Source organism: Enhydra lutris, unplaced genomic scaffold (genome assembly GCF_002288905.1).
Source record: "Enhydra lutris kenyoni isolate GAN:26980312 unplaced genomic scaffold, ASM228890v2 scaffoldscaffold1, whole genome shotgun sequence".
NCBI lineage: Eukaryota > Metazoa > Chordata > Mammalia > Carnivora > Mustelidae > Enhydra > Enhydra lutris.
In genome coordinates, this window is record NW_019154085.1 from 32,387,405 (window position 1) to 32,413,467 (window position 26,063).

The 26,063-nt window shown below is 41.8% G+C and overlaps 1 protein-coding gene across 1 annotated transcript in view; it reads left to right on the forward strand.

Annotated features, from left to right (window-relative positions):
• The first annotated feature begins 9,617 nt into the window (after window positions 1-9,617).
• The window catches only part of LOC111141502 (monoacylglycerol O-acyltransferase 1), a 35,784-nt gene continuing 19,338 nt past the window's right edge, over window positions 9,618-26,063 (forward strand). Inside the window, exons 1-2 of the mRNA XM_022494109.1 lie at window positions 9,618-9,819; window positions 25,825-26,003. Of these exons, the coding sequence (XP_022349817.1) occupies window positions 9,726-9,819; window positions 25,825-26,003 (273 nt within the window). The 5' untranslated portion in view covers window positions 9,618-9,725. The remainder of the gene's footprint in view (window positions 9,820-25,824; window positions 26,004-26,063) is intronic.

The window sequence follows — 26,063 nt, forward strand, 5'->3', positions numbered from 1 at the left end:
ATAGGAGGAAGCAGGTTCCCTGCTGAGCAGAGAGCCCGATGTGGGGCTCGATCCCAGGACTCTGAGATCATGACCTGAGCCGAAGGCAGTGGCTTAACCCACTGAGCCACCCAGGCGCCCCTAAAAATTTTTTTTAAAGATTTTATTTATTTATTTGACAGAGAGAGATCACAAGTAGGCAGAGAGGCAGGCAGAGAGAGAGGAGGAAGCAGGCTCCCGGCCAAGCAGAGAGCCCGATGCGGGACTCGATCCCAGGATTTATGACCCGAGCTGAAGGCAGAGGCTCAACCCACTGAGCCACCCAGGCACCCCTCTTTTTAAAATTTTAATCCAATTAGCCAACATATATCATTAGTTTCAGATGTAGAGTTCAGTTATTCATCAGCTGCAAATAACACCCAGGGTTTATCAGCATATACTATATTTCTATACATATTTAGGCCTACTAAATTTTCTATTTCATTACCAGTACCAAAGTTTTAGTTATTACAGCTTTTTTTTTTTTTTAAGATTGTATTTATTTATTTGACAGAGAGAGATCACAAGTAGGCAGAGAGGAAGGAAGAGAGAGAGGAGGAAGCAGGCTCCTGACTGAGCAGAGAGCCCAATGCAGCCCTCTATCCCAGGACCCTGAGATCATGACCTGAGCCGAAGGCAGCGGCTTATCCCACTGAACCACCTAGGCACCCATTATTACAGCTTTATAAAGCATTTTAATGTTTGGAAAAGTTAATGTATCATCAATATTAGAAGGTGAAGGAGGGTCAGTATTCTCCAGGCTGAGAAATCACTTTGAGATGTAAAAACAAAGCTATCCACATAGATATATATATAAAATGCATTCTCTTTGATCCTGAAATTCCACTCTTGGAATTATTTTAAGAAAGTAAGCAGGTGTTCTTCTGTTTGTGATATAAAAAAATCTTGAAACAACCTAAATGTCCAACAATACGGGCTTGATTAAATAAAGTCTGATACTGCCATACAGTGGAAGAGTGTAGGTCATTACAAATGATATTGGAGGGGTGGAGGACAACCCTGCCCTAGGCGTGTGGGAGAGCGGGCTGTCTTTATGATAATCACCTGTGACCAACAAAGAATAACCAGCCCCTAAAAAGGAAGTAAGCCTCGAAGGTATTATCAGTAGAGATGTTAAAAAGATCTAAGTTTGCTGCTTAGCTTTCTACAAAAGACCAACCCAAAAGGCCCTTGTTGGCAGCCCTGTTGGGACCCCTCTCACTCTTGAGAGCTTTTTCTGTATCTTCACTTAATAAACTTCACTTAATAAACTTTTATTGCTTTAACTAAAAAAAAAAAAATGATTTTGGAGAACTACATTTTTTAACATGGAAAAAGTTATACATTAGATGAAAACAAGTTACTAAACAATACTTAAAGCGATCAATTTCGTTTTTTTAAATGCATGTACATAAATGTGAATAACATCAAAACAGCTGGCATGATATTCACCAAAGTGTTAACTTTGTTATCTTTGTCTTTTATAGTTTTCTTCCCTTTTTTCAAACGTTTTCTTCTTCTTCTTCTTCTTCTTCTTTTTTTTTTTTTTTTTTAGGATTTTATTCATTTATTTGGCATAGAGAGAGAGGGAGAGAGACAGTGAGAAGGAACACACGCATGGGGAGTGGGAGAAGGAGAAGCAGGGTTCCCACCAGGCAGGAAGCCCGATGCAGGCCTTGATCCCACCTGGGATCTTGACCTGAGCCAAAAGCAGATGCTTAACAACCCAGGCTTCCCCTTATTCCTTAATATTTTTCTTAACCATGGTTATCTTTGGGTGGTGAGATTGTTTCTTTCACTGTACCTTTTGTACTTAACAGAATTGTAATTATCAAGAATACTTCTGTTTTGAGGGGAAAACAACAAGGTTATTATAAAACACAATCATGTGTCATTCCCTGTCTATCAGACAGCTGTAGAAAATCCAGCTCTATCACGGCTATGTGAGATGGGATCCTGTGTAGACCCATGCTCGCACGAATGTTTTTGCCTCTACAATGGGTAGCACAGAGACGCCTGGGTGGCTCAGTTGGTTAAGCTGCTGCCTTTGGCTCAGGTCATGATCCCAGCATCCTGGGATCGAGTCCTGCATCGGGCTCCTTGCTCCGCAGGGAGCCTGCTTCTCCCTCTACCACTCTGTCTGCCTGTGCTCACTCTCTCTCTCTCTCTCTCTGACAAATAAATAAATAAAATATTTTAAAAAAATAAATAAAATAAAATGGGTATCACATAGTGAAAGTTTCTGAGATGATTATACCACTTTCCTATAATGCTTTTGGGTTGGGCAGCAACTGGTTAAGAGATGTTATGATGTCTGAAATCCTTCCAACATAGATCCTAAAGATGCAGTTGTGTCTAACAACCTTTCGCACTCCGGCCGCGGATAGTTTGAAGTTGCACGCTGAACACATCATCCAAACCGTCCTCGGGTTCTTCATCCGTAAAATGCAAACAGAACCTCAGCAGACAGCTGAGTGGGGATAAAGTCTTTGGAAACGATTTGGAACCGGCAAGTATTAGATATTTATACTCAAGGTAATAACTCAGTGATCTGAGCCTATAAATTTGCTCTCGTAAGCTTAGTAAAACTGGAGCTGATGCCTCCAGGAGGATGAGACAGGGCTGTAAGCTCAGGGAATAGATGATACAATTTACCATAACCGGCCTTGTTTTAATTGCAGTATATCCAAAACTGGTTCTGTTCTGGCTAAAAACTTGTATGTCTTTCCTATAAATTTCCAGGACACTCTAATCCCTTTGCAGGTGACCCTGAAACTTTTAGGACATGACCAAAGTCCATCTTTCTTCTTGGGTTTCTACTGATGGATCTATCTGGAACCAAGAAGGTCTACTAGACCTGCCAAGAGTCAAGTTGATTGGTATCAACTTCCCAAATGTCAAACCAATGGCTGTTTTTTTTTTAAGATTTTTTTTATTTATTCATTTGACAGATAGAGATCACAAGTAGGTAGAGAGACAGGCAGAGAGAGAGGAGGAAGCAGGCTCCCCGCTGAGCAGAGAGCCCGATGCGGGGCTCGATCCCAGGACCCTGGGATCATGACCTGAGCCGAAGGCAGAGGCTTTAACCCACTGAGCCACCCAGGCACCCCACCAATGGCTGTTTTAAATTGTATTTTAAAAATAGACTGGATAGACACTTTTATTATTAGCCATCTCCTCATCCTTGAAATTCTCCTTTCTTAATTTTCCTGACTCCAGATTCCTCCATTTTGCTCCCTGGACTTTTTCTACTACTGCTATGTGAGAGACAGTACCCTGTAGTGGTAAGATTTCTCCAAGTTAGTAATAGATTAAAACCTTTTATTTACTGCTGACAGAGACTTTGGACCAATTACTGATTACTGATAAACCTCAGTTCTTTGTGAAGTGAAGGTAATAATAAAACGCACACCACAGGTATGCCATAGGATGCTTATGCAAATTTTAAGAGTTCATGTTAGGTTTTGGTACTTGATATATACTAACTCTCACAGCCTCCTCTCCCTCCTGTACTATCTTTACCCTGCCTTCAGTGTAGGATACCCTCTGGAATTATGTCTGAAGATCTTTTCCCCCAACAGTCTCAGCTTCCACCACTCCCTAATTGCAGATGGTGCCCATTCTAACCTCCAACCCATCTCTCTCTTCTGTGCGTATTTCATACCAACTTTTTTTTTTTTAAAGATTTTATTTATTTATTTGACAGAGAGAGATCACAAGCAGGCAGAGAGGCAGGCAGAGAGAGAGGAGGAAGCAGGCTCCCCACAGAGCAGAGAGCCCGATGCGGGGCTCGATCCCAGGACCCCGAGATCATGACCTGAGCCGAAGGCAGCGGCTTAACCCACCGAGCCACCCAGGCGCCCCTTCATACCAACTTCTGAACATCTGGACGTGGATGTCCAACATGCTGGCATGTCGAACTTAAAAACTGAACTTTCCTCTTATCCCAAAGCTTACTCTTCCTTGTGTGCTTCCTATCCTTTTCAAAGTCACCATCATCGGCCAAATTACCCAGGCCAGACATATTTCACTTGGCCCAACTCCTCCTTCATCACTCTCTTCTAACTGGTTATGACTGAGTAAACTTGGGACAATTCGCCCAGCATGCCTTTTTCTCTCTGCACGAGGTAAACCTTTGAATCACCATGCTAAAGCAATGGGACCCAGTATCCCACACCAGTATACCAGGAGTAAACACCTGATCCAAGCTGGATCTTGGACCTGAGACTGCAGGGAACTTGAGTTCCATGTTATTCAATGGTGGAAGCAGCAAGGTACAAGTCTGGAGTCATTGGAGGTCACGTTTCCCACCACTCAGAGAAACTAATCTGCAAAGAGATAAAAAGATACTAACACCAAGAGAAAAGATAGTGGAGAGAAACCTGAATGCATTTAAATGGGGGTTCTTAAGCCCCAGCTGTCTCCCTCTTCTTCCTGAAATTTGGTTCCTCAACTGAATGAAGTTCAGCTGGCTTAAACCTTAAAGTGTGAGAGGTGGAGGGTTACACCTGAGACTCAAGAGGTAAGCAGACGCCCCGCAATGTGGGGCTCAAACTACATTAAAGGGTTTGAACTTTATCTTAAGAACAATGAGAAGATGCTCGGCAGGGAGTCTGCTTCTCCCGCTGACCTCTCTCCTCTCATGCTCTCTCTCATTCTCAAAAAAAAAAAAAAAAAAAAAAAACCCAACCAAACAACAAACAAACAAACAAAACAATGAGAAGAAATTCAAAGACTTCAGGCAGAGAAACAACATGATCAATGAAGTATTTTGGAAAGATCACTTTGGGTACATTATGGAGAAGGAATTAGGGGTGTCCGTTCGGAGGTCAAAACTCAAGGCAGAGAGACCAGTTAGGAGGCTGCAGTTATGGAGGGGAATAATGATAGCAGCCAGGACTGGGGAAATGGCATGTGTTTAAAGAAAACCAAAAGTAATAATAATAGACCAGAAGAATCAACAGGTCATATACCAAGTAGCCATAAACAACCAGAAAGATACAAAAACAAGCACAAGCGAACCCATTGGATTGGACCTTCTTGGAAACTGAAGAGGAGGAGTCTGTGCCATTATCTCCAAGGACACTGTTGTTGGACACTGCTGATTGCCTCTTTGAAGAGCTGGCCCAGACCCCAGGTTGGTAGCAGTAGACTTTTCCAATCTCTCCTCATTCCTCCCTCACTTGGGTTGCTGGAACCTCAAATAGGTTTCCAGACCAAGTACGAATGGAAACGTGGATGAGGGTCATGAGAAGAGAAATCATGGAAGCTATAAAGCCTTGGTATCTTGGGCAAGACTCCTGCAGCTCTGCCCAGAGCAAAAATACTTGAGCCTTGTCGGACTGATAAAAGAAGTTAATTGATAGGACAATAAGAAAACAGAGGGGCCAGAGCAAATTTCTTGAACTTAGTTCAAAAGAGTGTTGAAAACAGAACTTCTTGAAGGACATTCCATTGAAACTATCATTATGATGGCCTTCTGTTGACTTTAACCGGATCTGGCCACTCTCAGTGACTTACAGTAACCATGTTTGAGTTTCATGAATGTGTGGGTGTGTATGTAAGAGAGAGAAAGAGAGTATTTGCCTTTATGATGAACGCACCTTATGAAAACTGGCACTGACCTTTGTTCTAAACTATCCCCTCTGAGAACTCTCAATCTGGGAGGAATACTATTTCCTTTTCAACTAAAAGACGGGAACATATTAGCTTAGGCTATAGTAAAATGTCAGGTTATGGCGAAACATTCTCTTCCCGTTAGTAGAAATTACCTGTCATGAAATGCACCAGAAAAAAACTAAAACAAGGAAGTGATTTTAAAGTAGTCATTTCCACGCATAGGTTTTGTAACCTATGAGGCAATCTGAACCATCACCTTCTTATTCCTTAACTGGAGCTGAGACCTAGAAAGAGGAACCATCCTCTGTTGGTGGAATCTCAGATCTCCAAGCTGGACAGTGTAGATTTCCTCTCCTCATGATCAGGACTTGGCACAGCACAGGTGTTTGATATACTGTGGTTGAATTTTTGAAAGTGTATTTATGTTTTATTTGCTCACAGGTACCTAATGCCAAAGCCATAGTATGTGGTTGGTAAATATTTGTTGATTGAATGAATAACTAATCCCAACCCAAACTATGGCACATTTGGTCCTCTGCATTCTTCAGCTCATTGTTCCATGACTTCTCCATTTCAATGACATCCCCTTCCTTCATTGTGCTATCATTCAAGAAACAGCAGTTATGTGCTCAGACTCTGGAAACAAATTTTTTTTTCAAAACACAGACGGGGCACCTGGTGGCTCAGTGGGTTAAAGCCTCTGTCTTCGACTCAGGTCATGATCCCAGGATCCTGGAATCGAGTCCCGCATCAGGCTCTCTGCTCAGCAGGGATCGTGCTCCCCGTCCCTCTTTACCTGCCTATCTGCCTACTTGTGATCTCTGTCTGTCAAATAAATAAATAAATAATCTTAAAAAAAAAACAACAGACATTTAGTTCTACTACTTAATAGGTGAACAATTCGTTTTACCTGTGTCTCGATTTCTCCATTGGTTAAGAATAATAAATACTACCTAGACTGGAGAGCTGCTGGGGGCTTTACATCAGACACAGAATGATAAAGCATGAACACAGTACTTGCTAGGTGGTAAGCACTTAGTAATATTGACATACTTGTTTTTTTTTTTTTAACTGCAACCACATTCGGACCTTGTACTTCTCCTATTAGGATACCCAGACACAAAAAAGAGCAAAATAAGCTTCCAAACTGGGTTTTGCCAAACCCTGTGAGCTTCTGAAACTGTTTAATATCACTTCCATTTTGTTACAAATACAGTCGCTATGGGAAGGAAGGAGATGCTGAGAAAGTGGGTTCCTCACCTTCTTTCCCAATAAGAACAGGTTCACTTGGATTTATCACCCGGAGAATTTTTGAAGATTGAAAAAAACTCCTCTACTAGAGTCAAAGTTTGAAACCATGATCCCATACCACGTTGCTTCTCCTCATCCATTTTAGTAGGCTATGAAGAGAGCTAGGTCTATTCCTTGCCAGGAACTGGCTGGGTTGTCTTAGGCAAATCACTTAACTTCTCTGCTCTCAACTCCCCATTCCATGAAAGATGTAGTTTGGAAAGATAATGTTTGCGGTTCATGTTTTCATGTTAGTTTTAATTCTGGAAATCTGAGAAGAGTTGTTTTCAATAGCTTGATAAAGCTTTCTCACCATTTAATTCTGGTAATCATTTAGCTACAATAACCGGGGGCACAATATATACACAGACACGTGTTGAATATTAAATGAGTGAGTGATTTGTTACTTAGGATGGTGATAGACTGTGCCTTGGTGGGGCCATGCTTTGCTTCAGTGTGCTACGCTAGAGTGTAACAGCTGTTTACTACTAGCTGAGGGCCTGGGAAAGTGACAAGAGCATGACTCAGTACAGTAAACTCCACATGATTAGGAAAAGTCTGGATGTCTTGCTTATTTACCAAGAAATTGTGAATCTGATTAACCAATTCTACCATTTATATCTCCTGTGCATATCCCAAATCCATCTCTATCCTCCTTTAATACCACAGCAGACCACACCACCATCTCCTAGTCCAACCCTACAATGGTTCCTTAGGGTCTGCCTGCTTCCCACTCTTGTTAATTCCAATCTGTTCTAAATACATGCTCATTATTCCCTATCACTGGAATGTGCATGTTTCTTTCAGGCACTATCATATATTTGGTTCTATACCCATGTGGTTACTTTGTTTCTTCTAGGAGGCTGTGAGCCCCTCCAGGACCTTTCTTATTCACTGTTATAGTCCATACCGGCTCCCCAGCTCGTGCCTAGTACAAGAAGCCTTTTCATAAATAATCAGTGAATGAATGCTCAAAGGCTCAGAGACCATGTCTTAATTTACTCTCTTGCCATCAACACCCTGGGCAATGGCGATGCAAAGCGAGCAATCGTTTGTTCCAGGTAAGATTCATTTAATGAAAGGATGAGTCTCCTCTCTGGGTTTTAGACAAAACTGTATTTGAATCTTTTCCACTTTGCCAGCTGTGTGACTTTGAGCCTGGATTTCATTAACTGCAAAATGAGCTAGTGCTTATTGCTCTAGGGTTGCTCTAGGATGAGTGAAGGGCTCTGCACAACATCTGAGACAGTGTGTACTCCTAGTATCCCCACTAGCACTGGGGGAAGGCTCAGGGAAGAAGTCTAAAAGAAGAATATGAATCCTCAACTAGGTTAAAAAAAAAAAAAAAAAGCAAAACAAAACCCACAAACCAGGAAGTTTTGCATACAAAAAGTCACAACTACCCTGAACTACCTTACCTTAAGTATTCATTTGTATCCAACTTTCTATTAGAATTGTTGGAGAAAGGGACATGGTGGGGGTGGCTAGTCGATTTTGTTGTTTTGCCCTGTTGCAGATCCCTTCTAGCAATGACTTAACAGCCACGTGCCACTTGGAGTTGTTCAACTATACAGTAGGTAGTATTTATTTAAAAAACAAAACAAAACAAAACAAAAGTAGCAGTGCTCACAAGGATTAGGCAACTATTCAGAATCTAACCATTTAATGCATCATAACAAACCCTTAGGTGGCAAATTTCAGAGTAAATAGTTGAATCTAAACACAGGCTGCAAGGATCTGGACTGTGGCCACCATTTTTGCCTCATTCCACCCCAATGCTCTCCTTGAGCTCCCAATATATTTTCTTTGAATTTCAGCCACAGGACCTTTGCACATGGGCTCCTTTTTTTTCTGGACAACTCCCTCAGTTAACTAGATTCACCTTTATAGCTCAAGCTCACTTCTTCAGAGACTTCCCTGACCTCCAGCTTAAGTCCTAGAGCCCTCCTACAGTCATTCACAGTAGGGTTTCACTTTGCAATTATACACCCAATTATGTGGTTATTTTGCTTAATGTTTGTCTCCGCCCATAATTTGTACTGAGAGCAGGATCAACGAGTGTCTAGGTAACCAGGTATAAGGCCAGGGCCCAGAATGGTTCCTGACCTGTGGTAGGTATTCAGTCAGTATATGTTAAAGGAATGAATAAATGAAAGGTTTCCGGAACTAGTGTAGGGATCTGAGTATCCAAGAGAGGAAGTCAGATCTCTGCCTCTCCTCTCCCGCCGGAGTTAAAAGGTGAGGTAGGGTACACACACCAATAAACACACAGAATACACAGAAGCAATGTCCCGCACCTCCTTCTAGCTGGTGGTCGATTTCTTGAACTAATCCTTCTCCAGCCAGAGTGTTCGGAGGAAGGGGTGGGTTTAAGGGCAGATACTGAAGGTGATCGAGTAGCTGAACAACGATCAGATCCCAGTGGAGATCCCAGGTCCTCCGCAAGGCTGCAGAAGGCCAGGCTGCCGAGCTCGGTCAGGCCACCAGCTGACCCCTCGCCATCCCTAGTACCCACAACGGCGCGCTCTCATCAGCGCCTTGGCGCTGGGACCAATGCGCCCGGGCGCGCCAGCTGCACCGCGGCCCGGGCGTGCGCGATTGGCAGCCCCCAGCCTCAGCCCCCCCCCCCCCCCCCCCCCGAAGTCCGGCCCCCGCCTGCTACCCGGGCGTCGCCGCCGCTTCCCCCTCGCCGCCCCGGGGCGGTCCCGCGCGGGGCCGAAATCCGGCCGCTCACTCCTCCCAGGCGCCGCGATCAACAAGGCTCCCGCAGTCGGCGCAGTCCTGTCCCGGGCCGGAGCATGAAGGTCGAGTTTGCGCCGCTCAACATCCCGCTGGCGCGGCGGCTGCAGACCGCCGCGGTGCTGCAGTGGGTCCTGTCCTTCCTGCTGCTCGGTAAGGACCCCGCGCGCTCCCGGGCGCCAGTCTACACGGTGCAGGGGGTCTCCGTCTCCTCCCTCGCCGAGAGTCCTTGTCCAAGGACGCGCTTAGATCCGCCAGCCCTTCTTCCCGTATAAGTCAGAACAAGCAGGTCAGAGAGGGCTTTGGAGAGCTAACTTGGGACTCTTGGTTTTTCTCCCCACGTGCACCTCATGCACGTGGCAACTGTTTTCCCTGGGATTTTTTTTTTTTAATTGATGCCTACCTTACCTACAGTAAAAGGTACTGATGATAATTATGCAGCTTGATGAGTTTTGGCAAATGGATACACCCAGATGTCACCACAATCCAATCAAGCCGTGGAACATTGCACTATAGGTCTGCAAAGTTAGTAAACTCGTTTCCTGAATTGTCGACTGATTAAAAAAAAAAAAAATGCTCGAGTATTTACAGCCTGATTCCTTCCTCATCCCACCCTCGTGACAAATAGCCGTGTAAGCGTTTCCGTGTTTAAGATCCCTCAGGTGCAGAAAGGTACCTTTGTACGAGGAAGGCTGCAGCAAACATAGGTTTCGCTTGGGTGGCTTCTGTAGGTAAATAACTCGACCCAAGGGTGTGTTCTAGCGGGTTCCCGAGTTAATCCCATCGAGAAAGGCACCTTGAGGCCGTCGCTAGATGGGGCGGGTTGGGTTACCCGAGCGCTTTTTTTTTCCCGGATGTTTGTTCAGCTCTCGGCGTAAATGGGGGCGTGGATGGTATGAAACGAGGGAGGAATTACCGAAAACTTGGCTGTCCTGAAGGCTAACAGCATTTGTATGCTATAATAAGATCATGGGTTCTACCCTGTGGAGGCCACAATGATAATAATAATAATAATAAATTCTTTGCACTGTAGAAGTCTACAGTTTTGAAATGCTTTCACATTTTGAATGCCTGGGTCAGTGGTTCTTGACCCTGGTTATACATTAGAATCACTGGGGGCGCTTCTAAAAAATACAGGTGTTGGGGCTCTATCCCTAGTATCTTTAATAAGTTCGTTTCAGAATGGAGCCCGTGGATCAATATTTTGTGTATCTATGTAACTATATAAATGCGGTGTGTATACACACACGGACTCTCCAAGTGACACTAGGGTGCAGCTAGGGTTTACTGGAAAAGGAACTTCAAACCAGTAACTCATTAAGTCTTCACAGGCCAAACCCCGAGACTGGTGTGGCAGCATTACAGTCCAAGGAGCAAAGGACATCACAACATAACACTGATTGAGGGCTTAGTGTGTGCCAAGCCCTGTTCTAAGCACCATACACCATCAACCCTGCGATCTTCCCAACAACTCTATGAGACAAGGAGTGTGCGTCCCTGCACTCGTTGGACAGATGAGGAACCTAAGAGGTGAAGTAAATTGTTCGAGGTCACATAGCTGGTCGGAGCGCGAGGAGCTGGGTGCAATCCCAGATATTCTACACAGGGTCCCTGCTTTAACTACTGTGCCGCCCACTCCAATGGCTCGAACTTGGAGACTGTCTCACTTGCTGATCAGTCGCACACTCCGGTGGCCACGGTCCTTTCCTTTTATAGCAGTCATTGTCATTGCTTGTATTGATGTGTTTCTGGGGTTACTTGAGAAGGGTCTGCATGGCCAACCTTGTCCACCAGCTCAGTGTGGGAGCACTCACTACGTGCCTGGCCCCTGGAAGGCACAAAGTAAATACTTGTTGAATGACTGTCTCCACTGTGTCACCCAGAAGGGAGGCTCTCCGCTCCCATGTGTCTCTAGTTGTATTAACCTGCATCACCCTCACAGCAACCGTCGGAGGTAGGCCCTACCCCATACTCATTTTACAAATGAAGGTGTCTAGAGGTGAAGTCAGTTGCTCAAGGTCACAGGTGGGGGAGCGCAGGTGTCAAATGTGAGTGAACCAGTGACTGAGGTATGACTAATGATTCTTAATTTGAGTCAGACTAGAGTGGCTTGCAGACCATTTAAATGCCTTTTATTGCATGCATTTGACATTTTTGTTACTAGGAGCGTATTATTTTGCACTATATGTAGCAGTAATTTTATTTTAAAACTTTCAAACATGCAAAAAGTAGAGAGAAGTATGTGAACTCTCATATATACCCATTACCTGGGTTTATAATTATTTTAACAATTTACCATATTAGTTTTATCTATTGTTTTTGCAAAGATTTTAAATCATAGTATATTTTAATCCTAAATACTTTGGTATGCATATATAAGATTAAGTATTTTTTACATATTCATGGTACACATGTAGTATAATTAACAATCATTGCTTCAAATCATTTAAACTAAGTGCATATTTCCTAAACTGTGTCGGAAATACACTTTTCTTGGTGATTTATTTGAACCAGGTTCCGAGCAAGACCCTTGTGTTGCATTTGGTCTTTATGTGTCCCTTAATTTAGAACAGTGTTCCCTATTTGTTTTCCTGTCAGCAAAATGCTAAAGAAAGGAGGTTATCTGTCCTGCAGGGTGTCTCCCTTCGTGGTTTTCCTGATTGCTTCTTTTGTAATGTTAACCTGTCCCCCAACACCCTGTATTTCTTTCTTTTTTTTTTTAACCCTGTATTTCTTCTACAGTGGAAGTTAGATCTAAGACTTAATGAGATTTATTTATTTATTTTTAAGATTTTTATTTATTTGAGACAGAGTGCACAAGCTGGGAGAGCGGCAGAGGGAGAGGGAGAAGCAGACTCCAGCCTGGGATCATGACCTCAAGCAATGGCAGAGGCTTAACCTGCCACCCGGCCTGCCAAGGCTTGATTCAATGTAAATGAAACCTTTGTGGCAAGGCCTCTTCCCCAGGCACCTCTGTGTGCTTCACACTGCGTTATGTTAGGGTGTACACAGTGTCCAGTTGTCCCATTAGTAGTGTCTAAGCGTGATCTGTGGGTGCAGATAGGAAGTAATCTGAGGGCCGGTAATTGGCATGTGCAAGCAGAAGTTCTCCACTGACCCTAGTGGACTCCATTAATGATCCTTGCCTGAGTCAACTGCTATGTGGGACTGCAAAATGCTAGTTTTCTTATTCTGTCATTTACGGGCTAGAATTTCTGCAAAGAATAATTTTTCTCCATCATTTAGGGCCATTTGACTACCCTACAACTCAATTCGTACTGGAAAGGTAGGATAAGAGCTTACTTCTTTCTTTCCATTTAATTATCAATCTTGAAGGAAGGAGTAGATGTAGAAGCTACTTTCGGTGGTGTCAAGGGAGTTTTTATTAACTGTCTATTTTAAGACCTCTAAATCAAAGTCTTGGAAAGCATTTTCCTTTCCAGGAAATGAGTTGAAGCTATTAGCCCTTGAAATATATTTTAAAAATCTCAAAATGTTTCGTTTAGTCGTGCAATCACTCTTTCCTTGAAATAAATGTTAAATACCTGTCATCCAGTTTTATAACATTGTATTAGTATTAGGTGGATGACATAATGATTTGATGCATGTGTTTATGACAAAATGATTTCCACAATAAGTTTAGTTACTGTCTATCATCTTACATAGTTACAAATATTTTTTCTTTTTTTTTTTTTTAAGATTTTATTCATTTATTTGACAGAAAGATCACAAGGAGGCAGAGAGGCAGGAAGAGAGAGGGGGGAAGCAGGCTCCCTGCTGAGCAGAGAGCCAGATGCAGGCCTCTATCCAGGACCCTGAGATCATGACCTGGGCCGAAGGCAGAGGCTTAACCCATTGAGCCACCCAGGCGCCCACAAATATTTCTTCTTTGTGATGAGAACTTTTAAGACTTTCTCTTTTAGCAACTTTCAAATACAATATAGTATTGTTGGGACATCTGCGTGGCTCAGTCGGTTAAATGGCTGCTTTCAGCTTAGGTCATGATGCCAGCGTCCTGGTATTGAGTCCCATATCAGGCTCCCTTGCTCAGTCAGCATGGTGTCTGCTTCTCCCTCTAGCTCTGCCTGCTGCTCCCTCTGCTTGTGCTCTCTCTCAAATAAATAAATAACATCTAAAAAAAAAATACACACACACACACACACAGACACATATATACACACAGTATTGTTGACTATGGTCACTATGCTGTGCATTCCATCCCCAGCACTTACTTATCTTATAACTGGAAGTTTGTACCTTTTGACCCCCTTCACTCAATTTGCCCACCCCTCCATCCCCTGCTTCTGGCAACCGCTGATCTGTTCTCTGTATTTACAAATTCGTTTTTTGGTTTTGTGTTTGTGTTTTGTGGGGGGAGGGGTACAAGGGTGGAGGGGCAGAGGGAGAGGAAGAGAGAATCTTAAGCAGTCTCCACGCTGAGCATGGAGCCTTATGTGGGGTTCAGTCTCCCAACCCTGAGATCATGACCTGAGCTGAAACTAAGAGTCTGATGTTCAACGGACTGAGCCACCCAGGAACACCTATGAATTAGTTTTGTTTGCTTTCTTTTTAAAATTTCACACACAAGTGAGATCATACAATGTTTATCTTTCTCTGTCTCACTTATTCCATTTAGCATAATGTCCTCAACGTCTGTCCAGTGGTATCACACGTGGCAGAATTTCCTTCCTTTTTTTTTTTATGGCTGGATAACATATATATCTTTATCCATGGACACTTAATGTCGTTTCCATGTCTTGACAACTGTAAGCAATGCTGCAGTGAACACGGGGGGTGGGGGTGAAGGGCAGATTTCTTTTTGAGATGATGATTTCATTTCCCTTGGATAAATTCCCAGAGTGGGATTGCTGGATCACCAGCCATCCAATCTTAATATTCAAGAAACTGAACCATTATATACTAGTTTGTGGGCTACCAGCCTGCTAACCTGAAAGTAGGAAGCTGACAGAGAGCCAGCATTTACTTACCGTCTTTTACCTGTAACCGCATGTGGCAGAGAGGACTAGATTTCCTTTTTTAGATGACAAGACTGGAACGTAAGAGGTTAAGTGTCTTGCTTAGATGGCATTGGATTGGCCCATGATCTTCTACTGAGTGGGTTTATTTATTGAGCATTGTTCTTGAAGCATGGCTGACATACAGTTTGATATGTATACAGTTTGATATGATACAGTATACAGTTTGATAAGCTGACATATATCTCTCCAAGACATCACCACAGTAAGACAATGAACCTCATCCCAAAGGTTTGTCATACCCCCTTTGTAATCCCTCTTTCTCCATTGCCCTTCATCTCATGTGTTTTCTCTCCTACAGAATGAGTTGCGTAGTGTTTTATATAAGTGGAGGCATGCCATAGGTACTATTTTTTGGTCTGGTTTCTTTCACCCAACATCATTATTTTCAGATTGGATCTTGTGTGTATAAGTAGTTCACTGCCTTTTGTTTTGAAGGCGTATTCTAGTGAAGGGATACATTGGAATTTGTTCATCTGTTGGTGAATAGTTGAGTTGTAGGTATTATGAATGATGTTGCTGTGAATTTCTGCCTACAAGTCTTTGTATGAACACGTGCTTTCTTTATTCTTTATTTCCAAAGCTGGGAACATAATGGCTGGTCACGGTATGGTATTTGCATGTTTAACTTAAAAAAAAAAAAAGATTTTGTCTATTTATTTGAGATAGAGACAGAGAGCACAAATGGGGGCGGGGAGGGGAAAAGGGGCAGGAAGAGAGGAGGAAGCGGGGAGCCTGAGACAGGGCTGATTCCAGGACTCTGAGATCGATCATGACCTGAGCCAAAGGTGGATGCTTAACCAGCTGAACCACCTAGGTACCCCAGGTTTAACTTTTTAAGAAACTGCCAAATTTTCTTCCCAAGTGGTTGTACCATTTTTCTATTCATACCAATAGTGTATGAAAATTCCATTTGCTCCAGATCCTTGCCATCACTTGATACACCCATTTTTTAAAATTTTGGGATTTAATAAGTGCACAGTAGTGTTTCATTGTGGTTTTAGTTTGCATTTCCCTGATGACTAATGACGTTGAGCTTCTTTTTCATATACTTATTTGCTATTTGTGTATCTTACCTTTTGAAGTACCTGTTGAAATCTTTTGCCCATTTTTAGTTGGGTTGCTTGTTTTCTTTCTATTGGGTTTAGAGAGTTGCTTGTGTTCTTTGGGATACATGTCTTTTTTTTTTTTTTTTTAAGATTTTATTTATTTGACAGATCACAAGTAGGCATAGAGGCAGGTAGAGAGAGAGAGGAAGGGAAGCAGGCTCCCCGCTGAGCGGAGAGCTTGATGCAGGGCTGTGGGATACAAGTCTTTTGTCAGGTATATACTTTGTATAGAATTTTCTTCCACTCTCGGGCTTATCTTTTCATTCTCTAAATTGTCTTTGAAAGAACAGATGTTTTTAACTTTGGCAGAGTCCAATCTATCCATATTTTCTTTGTGGATTGTGTTTTTGGTGTTTTATTTAGGGACCCAAGGCCAGAAAGATTTTTTTATATTTTCTTCTACATGTTTTATGGTTTTAGGTATTATATAGAGGTTGGCGATCCATTTGAGATTACTTTTTGTATGTGCTGCAAGGTCTGAGTTCATTTTTCCGGCATATGTGTAATCCAGCTGTTCCTGCCCCGTGTCTTAAAAAACAAAACAAAAACAGAATCTGTCCCTTCTCTGCTGTAGTGCCCTGTGTTTTTGCCGGAAGTTAGGTCTTCGTATATGGGTGGGTTTCCTTCTGGACTGTCCTGTTCCATTCATCTGTTTGTCTCTCTTGATGTCAGTACATGCTGTTGTGATTGCTTTAGCTTTATAATAATTTATGGAATCAGATCTTGTTCGCCCTCAGACCTTGGTGCTTTTTTTTTTTCAGAGTGGTTTTGATCATCAAATAGATTCTTTGTGTTTCCATTTGCACTTTAGAATCAGCTCATCAGTTATCACACAAAAAAATGCCTGTTGGGTTTCCATTGGAATTGATTTTTTTTTTTTTTTAAAGATTTTTTATTTATTTATTTGTCAGAGAGAGAGAGAGAGGGAGAGAGAGCAAGCACAGGCAGACAGAATGGCAGGCAGAGGCAGAGGGAGAAGCAGGCTCCCTGATGAGCAAGGAGCCCGATGTGGGACTCGATCCCAGGACGCCGGGATCATGACCTGAGCCGAAGGCAGCTGCTTAACCAACTGAGCCACCCAGGCGTCCCTGGAATTGATTTTTTTATTGCGATTAATCTATAGATGAATTTGGAGAACATTGATATCTCAAAAATACTGAGTCTTCCACTGTGTGATTTTATTTATAGCAGAAGTTTTTAAACTTCAGATGCTATTTAAGAATGACTTGGGGATTTTTGTTAAAATGCAAATTACCCAGAGAATTTGATTCTGTAGGTCTCAGGGAGGGCCATTATGTTTTTTTTTTTTTTCAAGTTTTTTTTTATTATTTATTTGACAGACAGAGATCACAAGTAGGCAGAGAGGCAGGCAGAGAGAGAGGGGGAAGCAGGCTCCCCGCTGAGCAGAGAGCCCAATGCGGGGCTCTATCCCAGGACCCTGGGATCATGACCTGAGCCGAATGCAGAGGCCTTAACCCACTGAGCCACCCAGGTGCCCTTAAGCTTTTTATTTTGAAATAATTTCAGAAATACTCACTGTAGAAAATAAAAATTCTGGGCACCTGGGGACCTGCATAGCTCTGTTGGTTAGGCGTCTGTCTTCAGCTCAGGTCATGATCCCAGAGTCTGCTTTTCCCTCTGCCCACTCTCCCCCTCATGCCCGCTCACTCTTTCTCTCACAAAAATAAATAAATAAAATCTTTAAAAGAAAAAAAAAAGAAAAGAAAAATTCTAGAAAATTACAAAAATTCCAATATTCCTTCACCAGGTTCCCCAAATGTTAACATTTTACCATGTTTTTTTTCTTTCTCTGTTCCTGTCTCTCTTTTCACAAACACACACATGCGCGTGCACACACACACACACACACACACGCATAGTTACTATTTTTTTTTTTTTTAAGTCTTTAAGGATAAGTTACAGACTTGGTTTTTCTTTATACTTAAGTACTTTGGTGTATATTTCCTAAAACCAAGGATATTCTCTTATATAACCACAGTACAATTATCCAAATGAGAAAAAGAACTGGTACGTTCAACAGCCTAATCCATACACAGACCCTATTCATATTCCGGTAACTGCCCCACAAATGTCCTTTATAGCAAAGGAACCCACATGTTGTATTTAGTTATGTCTCTCTTTAATTATGGTTTTCAGTTTGTAGCTATACAAAATAGTTGTGCTTATTTTGTCCTTCAAATGGTAAACATTTCAGAAATATTAGGAACATGGGACTAGTTTCAACTGGATCCTGGTAATTTATGTGCATTCATTAGGTGAAGAAGTAGGTCCAATAATGAATTTGCTTTTAGATGAGAAAAATGCAGTTCCCTCTCCCTAAAACTTTTTAAAAGCAATGCGGAACAGAACCATGTATGAGGAATACTGAGATGGAAAATTCTGCAGAGGGATCTGAGGTTTGTCTTTTAGTACCATCCTAAGAAACTCTGGGAGGTAAGTTCCCTAAATAGGAATTTTAAAAATCAGAAGAATGTTACGCTTACATTCTTATAATCAACAGATGGCTCTGATTGTGTTTTGAAATACAGTGCCTCAGGAACAGGAAAGAAGAGAATGTGATGTGCTAAATTTTGCATTCCATTTTCTTCTTCCATACTCTGTTGCATGGTTAAAATAAGTATAGAAACAATTTTCATAGGGGAGAAATGAAAACTTCTTGGATACAAGAGGGAAGGATACACATACAAATTAAACATTTCCAATTATTTCTTAATATTGGCCGTTATTTAATCCAAATAAATAAAACTTAAGTAGTTTTTGCAGTATTTTTCTGATCCTGTTTGCTCATGGAAATTTAATAGAATCATGTTCAAGACGAGACTATTCTCACGTAAGTAGATTTGTTCTACAGTTTGTTTTCTTATTTCTTTCTAGTGGAGCCATTTTGTTCTTTCTTCTTCTTCTTCTTTTTTTTTTTAAGATTTTTATTTATTTGTTTGACAGAGAGAGACAGTGAGAGAGGTTATGCAAGCAGGGGGAGTGAGAGAGGAAGAAGCTGGCTTCCCGCTGAGCAGGGAGCCAGATTTGGGGCTGGATCCTGGGATGCTGGGATCATGACCTGAGCGGAAGGCAGGCACTTAAAGACTGAGCCACCCAGGTGCCCCATTTTGTTTCTTTTTTAAAAATAATCTTGATTATAAGATAATTCAGACTAGTTATTAGAAGAATTGGAAAGTGTAGAAGGGCTTTTAAAGACCCTAGAGAAAGTCCATATTCTTATTCAGAGGTAATTATTATCAATATTTTAGTGTATTTTTTTCCTCCTGTTTACCTATTTTTTAAAACTTATTTTTACTAAAGTAATACGCACACTGGAGAACAAATCAAATAACATTTTGGAGTGAATCATTTGCCATTGGTGTTTTTGAAGGTCTCAAGCAGTCAGTGGGGGCTAAGAACGTTTATGGAGTTTCCCATACACTGCCACTATTCCAAAGCCTGTGTGTTCTCTAAGTTTTATTAACCAATTATTTTTCCGTGTTCTAAATTTTTTTTTTTTTTTTTTTTTTTTTTTTGACAGAGAGATCACAAGCAGGCAGAGAGGCAGGTAGAGAGAGAGGAGGAAGCAGGCTCCCCTAGAGAGCAGAGAGCCCGATGCGGGGCTCGATCCCAGGACTCTGAGATCATGACCCGAGCCGAAGGCAGCGGCTTAACCCACTGAGCCACCCAGGCGCCCCATTTTTCCGTGTTCTAAATATTACTGTCTGATATCTTGAAAAACTGATAAACTGAGAACTTAAAGGATTTATCAGTTTATATACATCAGGTCTTTGAAGAAGTGCCTATAGGTAAAACGTCATTAGGATTCATGGACTTTTCAAATTGTGCCAGCATTGATGGGCGTTTTGCCCTGGATCAGACAATGCCTTTGCATTTGTGCTTTCTAGATCAGCACCCTTGAACTGGTGTCAGCATCCCGGTGAGTGCACTGGAGTCAGGAAGGGGTAGGGGACAGCAGAGGAAGGTCATTACTTAATGCTGCAGAAATGGCATATGGGTCCACATAAGCACCGAGGGACATTCCCCACCCCAGAGCACAGACCTTGCCACCACTCCTTGCCAGAAGTCTTCAGTTCATGGAAAAAAATGTAATCTTCACCCCTGATTTTGCTAGAACTCTTCTTTTCTATAAAGCCAGGGGAACCTACAGGCAGCTTTGAAAGCTGCTGAGTGGGTCATTCAGGGATTCCCTCTAAGAGTGAAAGGTTGGAAGTCAAGATTTTTTTTTTTTTTTTTTTTGCAAATGCAGAGTTGTCTCTGTGAGGTTCCAGCTCATTCCCAGCCAGATAGCAGTGCTTAACCTGCTATGATCAGTTATATGTGTAGGTCATGTATTTCCTCCCATTTTTTAATTTTGGAAAATTTCAAACTTACAGAAGTATTGAAAGAATGGTTCAGTAAGCCTTTTTTTTTTCAACCTGGATTCACCAGGTCTTAGCATTTCTCCACATTTGCATGCATACACACACACACACTCTCTCTCTCTCTGTGTCCCCCTCCACATACACTTTGTTATTATTGTTGCTGTTGAACCATTTGAAAGTAAGAAAGTAAGTTGTAGACATCATGGCACTTCATGATAAATACTATAGAATGTGTCTCTTGAAAACAAAAACTTCTACATAATCACAATCCCAATATCATACCCCCAAAATTTGTCAGTGATACAATAATCTTATTAATAATGGCTCATATTCAGGTTTCCTTAATTGTCTTCAAATTTTCCTTTAAAGCCAGACCAGCTCCTATACCTTTCTTTTTCCCCCCAAGATTTTATTTATTTGTTAGAGAGAGAGGGGGCAGCAGCAAGGGAGAGACAGAGAAGCTGACATGCCACTGAGCAGGGAGCCCCATACGAGGCTGGATCCCAGGACCCCAGGATCAGGACCTGAGCCAAAGGCAGATGCTTAACTGGCTGAGCCACCCAGGTGTCCCACCTTTTATTTGTTTTTTAATCTCTTATAACTCTGGTATTTTCTGAATAGCCCCAGCTAACTATCTTATAGAATGTCCCGGAGTCTGGACTTGCCTAATTATGTTGTCATGATTAGAGTCAGGTTGAGTGTTTTTGGCAAAAAGACCACAAAAGTAATGAGGTTTATTTCCCATTAGATCATATCAAGAGGTGTCATGTCACTTTGTCCCTTTATTGGTGTTGCTAAATTTAATGACAATGCCATACATTTTGGCTGAGCCTTATTTGTTTCTCTTAGTACTGTTGAAGTGGGTGGGCCATTGCAGCATTATTCATAGTAGCCAAAAGGTGGAAACAAATCAAATGTTGTATGGTGAATGTTGAACAGATGAATGGGTGAACAAGTCATGATATAGTCATATAGGGGAATATTATTCAACCCTAAAAAGGAATGATGTACTGATACACGTTTCAAGACAGATGAACTTCAAACACCTGATATTAAGTGAAAGTCTACAGAAGCTTACATATTGGATCATTCCATTCATACAAAATATCTCGACATAGACATAATGCAGATTGCTGGTTGCCAGGGGCAGAGAAGAAGGGAATAGGGAGTAACTGCCTGATGGGCTCAGGGTTTCATTTTTGAGTGATCTAAGTATTTTGCAACTAGGTAGAATTACAACACTGTGAATGTATTAAGCGCTACCAGATTGATTTCTTTAAAATGGTTCATTTGTGTTATGTGAGTTTCACTGCATTTAAAAAAAGAAGTGAGGGAGAGGCTGCTTCTTGATGATGTACAGGAAGTAGAATCTGTGGGCATGAAGTTATAATAGAGTGTGAATGATAGAGGCTGGCTTTTGGTTTTTCATTCAACGTATACCTCGGTCGTCACAACTGAAATTTATGCCTTCTGTGCAACTTGGTTTGTAGATCAAGACACTTTTATTTTTTTTTATTTTTTTATTTTTATTTTTTAAAGGTTTTATTTATTTATCTGACAGACAGAGATCACAAGTAGGCAGAGAGGCAGGCAGGAGAGAGGAGGAAGCGGGCTCCCTGCTGAGCAGAGAACCCGATGCGGGGCTCGATCCCAGGACCCTGGGACCATGACCCGAGCCGAAGGCAGTGACTTAACCCACTGAGCCACCCAGGCGCCCCGATCAAGACACTTTTAAAGGGTATCAGTGTCAGTTTTGAGAACCATGCAGTATGTTGGAGTAGACTTTTTTTTAATCTTTTCTCTTTGACCTCCCATTCAGAGGAATCATGTTACCTTGGATTGCTTAATGAGATAAAAATAGAAAAGAGAGGTGATCCGGTCACCTCGTTTTTTAAGTGTTTCTTCTTTTAGTCCAATTTAGGATCATGGGATTTAAAAAGCTATTTTGGTGCTGTAAACGATATGAAATATTAAAGAATGAATGCAATGTGTGCAGTGGGAGTTTAAATGAGAACAACGCCTTTGGATCGTGAGGAATCAGAGTGTATCAAGTGACAGAGGTGTTTCTGCTTGGTGATCTAGAAGTAAATTAAAATGTGGGCAAATGTTATACAAATTTATGTTTCTAGAGAAAATTTGTGAGAAGCCCACATTTTCAGAAAGAATGGTTGAATTAGTATTGCCATCCAATGGAATATGAATCAGTCATCAAAAAGACCATTTTTTAAAAAAATATTTTTATTTATTTATTTGACAGACAGAGATCACAAGTAGGCAGAGAGGCAGGCAGAGAGAGGAGGAAGCAGGCTCCCTGCTGAGCAGAGAGCCAGATTCGGGGCTCGATCCTAGGACCCTGGGATCCTGACCTGAGCCGAAGGCAGAGGCTTGAACCCACTGAGCCACCCAGGCGCCCCCAAAAGACCATTTTGAAGAGGTTTTAATACCAAATTTATAAAATAAAACAGCTAGTGTGAGATCATCATAAGAGATACAATACAGAAACTTAAAAAAAAGAGTGGTCAGCCATGTTAAGGAAACATAACTGTTCATAGGGGGGGTAAAAAAAAGACCACCAGGAAAATTTTAACAGTACTTTTGGTTGAGTGATAAGAATGTGGGTGCTGTTTTATCTGCTTTTAGTTTTTGTATTTTCCAAACGTGTGATAGTAAACACCATCACTATAACACCGCTCCCATTTGTCAAGAGTGTGCTAGGCATGATGGCATGTCTACATTTATTTCCCCATCGTCCTTGAAGGCCGGTGCTGTCATTAGCTTATCTCACAGGTAAAGGCATTAAGGTTCAAGAAGTAAAAGAACTCGCTGCAGGTTAGGCAGCTAGTTGGTGGCAGATTCCAACATGAGCGGTCCAATTCCAGGTCCGTGTTTTAACCATCATCCATGCAGAACATTTAGTGGCTGTTGAAGAGAGATGCAGTATGTATTCAGTTAGTGTGTGTGTGTGGTTGGGTTAGTGGAACACCGAATGAGTAGCCTGGGGACTTTATTTCTGGATCTGCTCTTGACTCCTTTGGTTCAAATTAAGTTATTATGCTTTTGGTCTCAGTTTCTCCATCATTATAGTAAGGAAAACAGACCCTCCCGTTTGCCTGATTTCTTATGCTTATGAGCCTGCCTATGCGTTTCTAATAAATACTTGTAAGTTTATGGTGCTCTTGCCATGAGCTATGATTTGTTTTGTTTTGTTTTGTTTTGTTTTGTTTTAAAAAAAAAGTGTGGGTCTAGGGTGCCTGAGTGGCTCAGTGGGTTAAAGTCCCTGCCTTCAGCTCAGGTCATGATCCCAGAGTCCTGGGATCGAGCCCCGCATCAGGCTCTCTGCTCAGCAGGGAGCCTGCCTCCTCCTCTCTCTCTCTCTCTTTCTCTCTCTCTGCCTCTCTGCCTACTTATAATCTCTGTCAAATAAATAAATAAAATCTTAAAAAAAAATTAAAAAATTGATAAAAGTGTGTGGGTTTAAGAATGAGGCAGATTCAGGTTCAAGTCCTTTGGACCCTAAAAATCCCTGAGCTTCAGTTTCCACATCTGCAAAATGGGGACAGTACTATGTACCTTGAGGGTTGGGAGGAGAGAAAATGACATTGCCTGGGGGAGGTGGACATCACTCAGAAACTAATCTCTCCCTTCCCTGCTGCGTCTTAGCTCACCTGATCTAGTGGAGAGTGCAGCTTAATGAGACCCATGGGAGTTTCTTGTACATAATTGACACATGGTAGTGAAATAAAGAGAAAATTAACCAACAGTGGTAAATTGTCAGCACTCAGACCTGGGTAGAGGGAAGCAGGGGAAGCAAAATGAAATGATCCTGATAGGAATGAGGGCAGAGGACACTCTCTTTGGCCGTACTCCTGGAGTCATGGAAATACCCCTGGCTGTTCCAGAACGTAACAAACACCCCATGGAGGGATAGAGGGCACGTTCTTCCTTAACCTTTCATGTACTTTCCTTTAACAAACCTTAACCTATCCTGGAGAAAGCAGGTCTGTCCTCTTAAACGGGGGTCAATTCTGTATTTAGGTTAAATCTATACTGGGATATTTACTGATTTATGTATCTCCATAAATATAAATATATGTTCTGTTTTTGGCAAAAAAAAAAATTGTACCTACAAAACTGTGATAGGTCAAAGTGCTGTTAATCAGATACTATGATGGATGGTTTGGAAACAGAACTCTTTGTAGCAAAGTTGATAGGGAGTGCATAGGAGTTTGGGGAACTGAAATCAGCTCTAAAACCAAAACTGCAGAACGTTAACAGAAGAAGAGACAAAGGCAATCTTAAAGTCATAGGTAACGGGTGGTATTTATTGGGCACTTACTGTGTGCCAAGTTTTATGACTTTATGCTTCCCTCCTTCTTTCTTTTTTTTTTTTTTAATTTTTTATTTAAGATTTTTTTATTTATTCATTTGACAGATAGAGATCACAAGTACGTAGAGAGATAGGCAGAGAGAGGAGGAAGCAGGCTCCCTGCTGAGCAGAGAGCCCGATGTGGGGCTCGATCCCAGGACCCTGGGATCATTACCCGAGCCGAAGGCAGAGGCTTTAACCCACTGAGCCACCCAGGCGCCCCTCCCTCCTTCTTTCTTATTAATATTTCTCTCCCTCTCTTTTTTTAAAGATTTATTTCTTTATTTGAGAGAGCATGGGGGTGGATGGGTGGGAGGCACAGAGGGAGAGGGAGCACATTTTAAGCAGGCTGGCTCCCCACAAAGCATGGAACCAAGACCCAGGGCTCCCAGGACCCTGAGATCAGGACCCGAGCCAAAATCAAGTCACATGCTTAACTGACTGAGCCACCCAGACCATCTATATTTCTCTTTTTATAAATATTTTTTAGTATGAGAGCACTGATATAAAAAAAATCTGGCTTAGCTTAATATATTACTTTAAGGCAAACATTCTTGTCACTACTACCCAGTCAAGTTTTCTTGCTTCATATATTTTGAAGCTATGTCATTCGGTGCATAAACAATTTGGATTTTGCTTTGTCATAATGAAATGTTGTAAGTAGTGAAAGATGAACTAAGATGTAAAGAGTTTCTCCTACGCTATTTCTGTCTCTGGCGACAGAGTTCCTGAAAATAGTTTGTTGCTAGAATGTTCCCTCTTTGTGGGCACATAAATAATGGTGGCTCAGCAAGGTAAACACCTATAGTAGGAATTCCTGCATCCCTTTTTTCAGCAATGATTCCTCCATATATCATGTCAGGGAGGCTGTGCAGACCAGCGACTTTGAGAGTACACTGTGGATTTAGATCAACCAGTTCCTTTCTGTGGGGCTTGGGCAATCCATTTAACCTTTCTATGCCATTTTCTCTTCTACAAAAGGGGCTGTCTGTGGCCACTTCGTTGATACTGTAGCTATGCAAGGACTACATGAAAATATTTTGGGAGAATACAATATAGTACTTGGCATATAGTCAATAGACAATAAATGTTAAATAATACTGTATCATTGCTGTCTTGTTATATTACCTCACTTGGACTTAGGCTCAGTTTAATGCACCTGGTGTATTAATTAAACCCCCCTGCCACGGACCACTGATTATACAGTACAGTGAGCAGATGCTGACTGACCCTGATTCCTGAGGTCTTTCCCTTTCTTACAGCACAAGTGTGCATTGCAGTCATCGTGATACTGATCGTATACAACTATTGGTTCCTCTATGTCCCTTATATGACATGGCTTTACTTTGACTGGAGTACCCCAGAGCAAGGGGGAAGGAGATCCAATTGGGTCAGAAGCTGGACCGTTTGGAGGTATTTTAAGGACTATTTTCCGATTCACGTGAGTAGAATTGTTTTATGTTGTACTATCTTGAGCTGGGAGAAGAGTGGAAATTTGTTT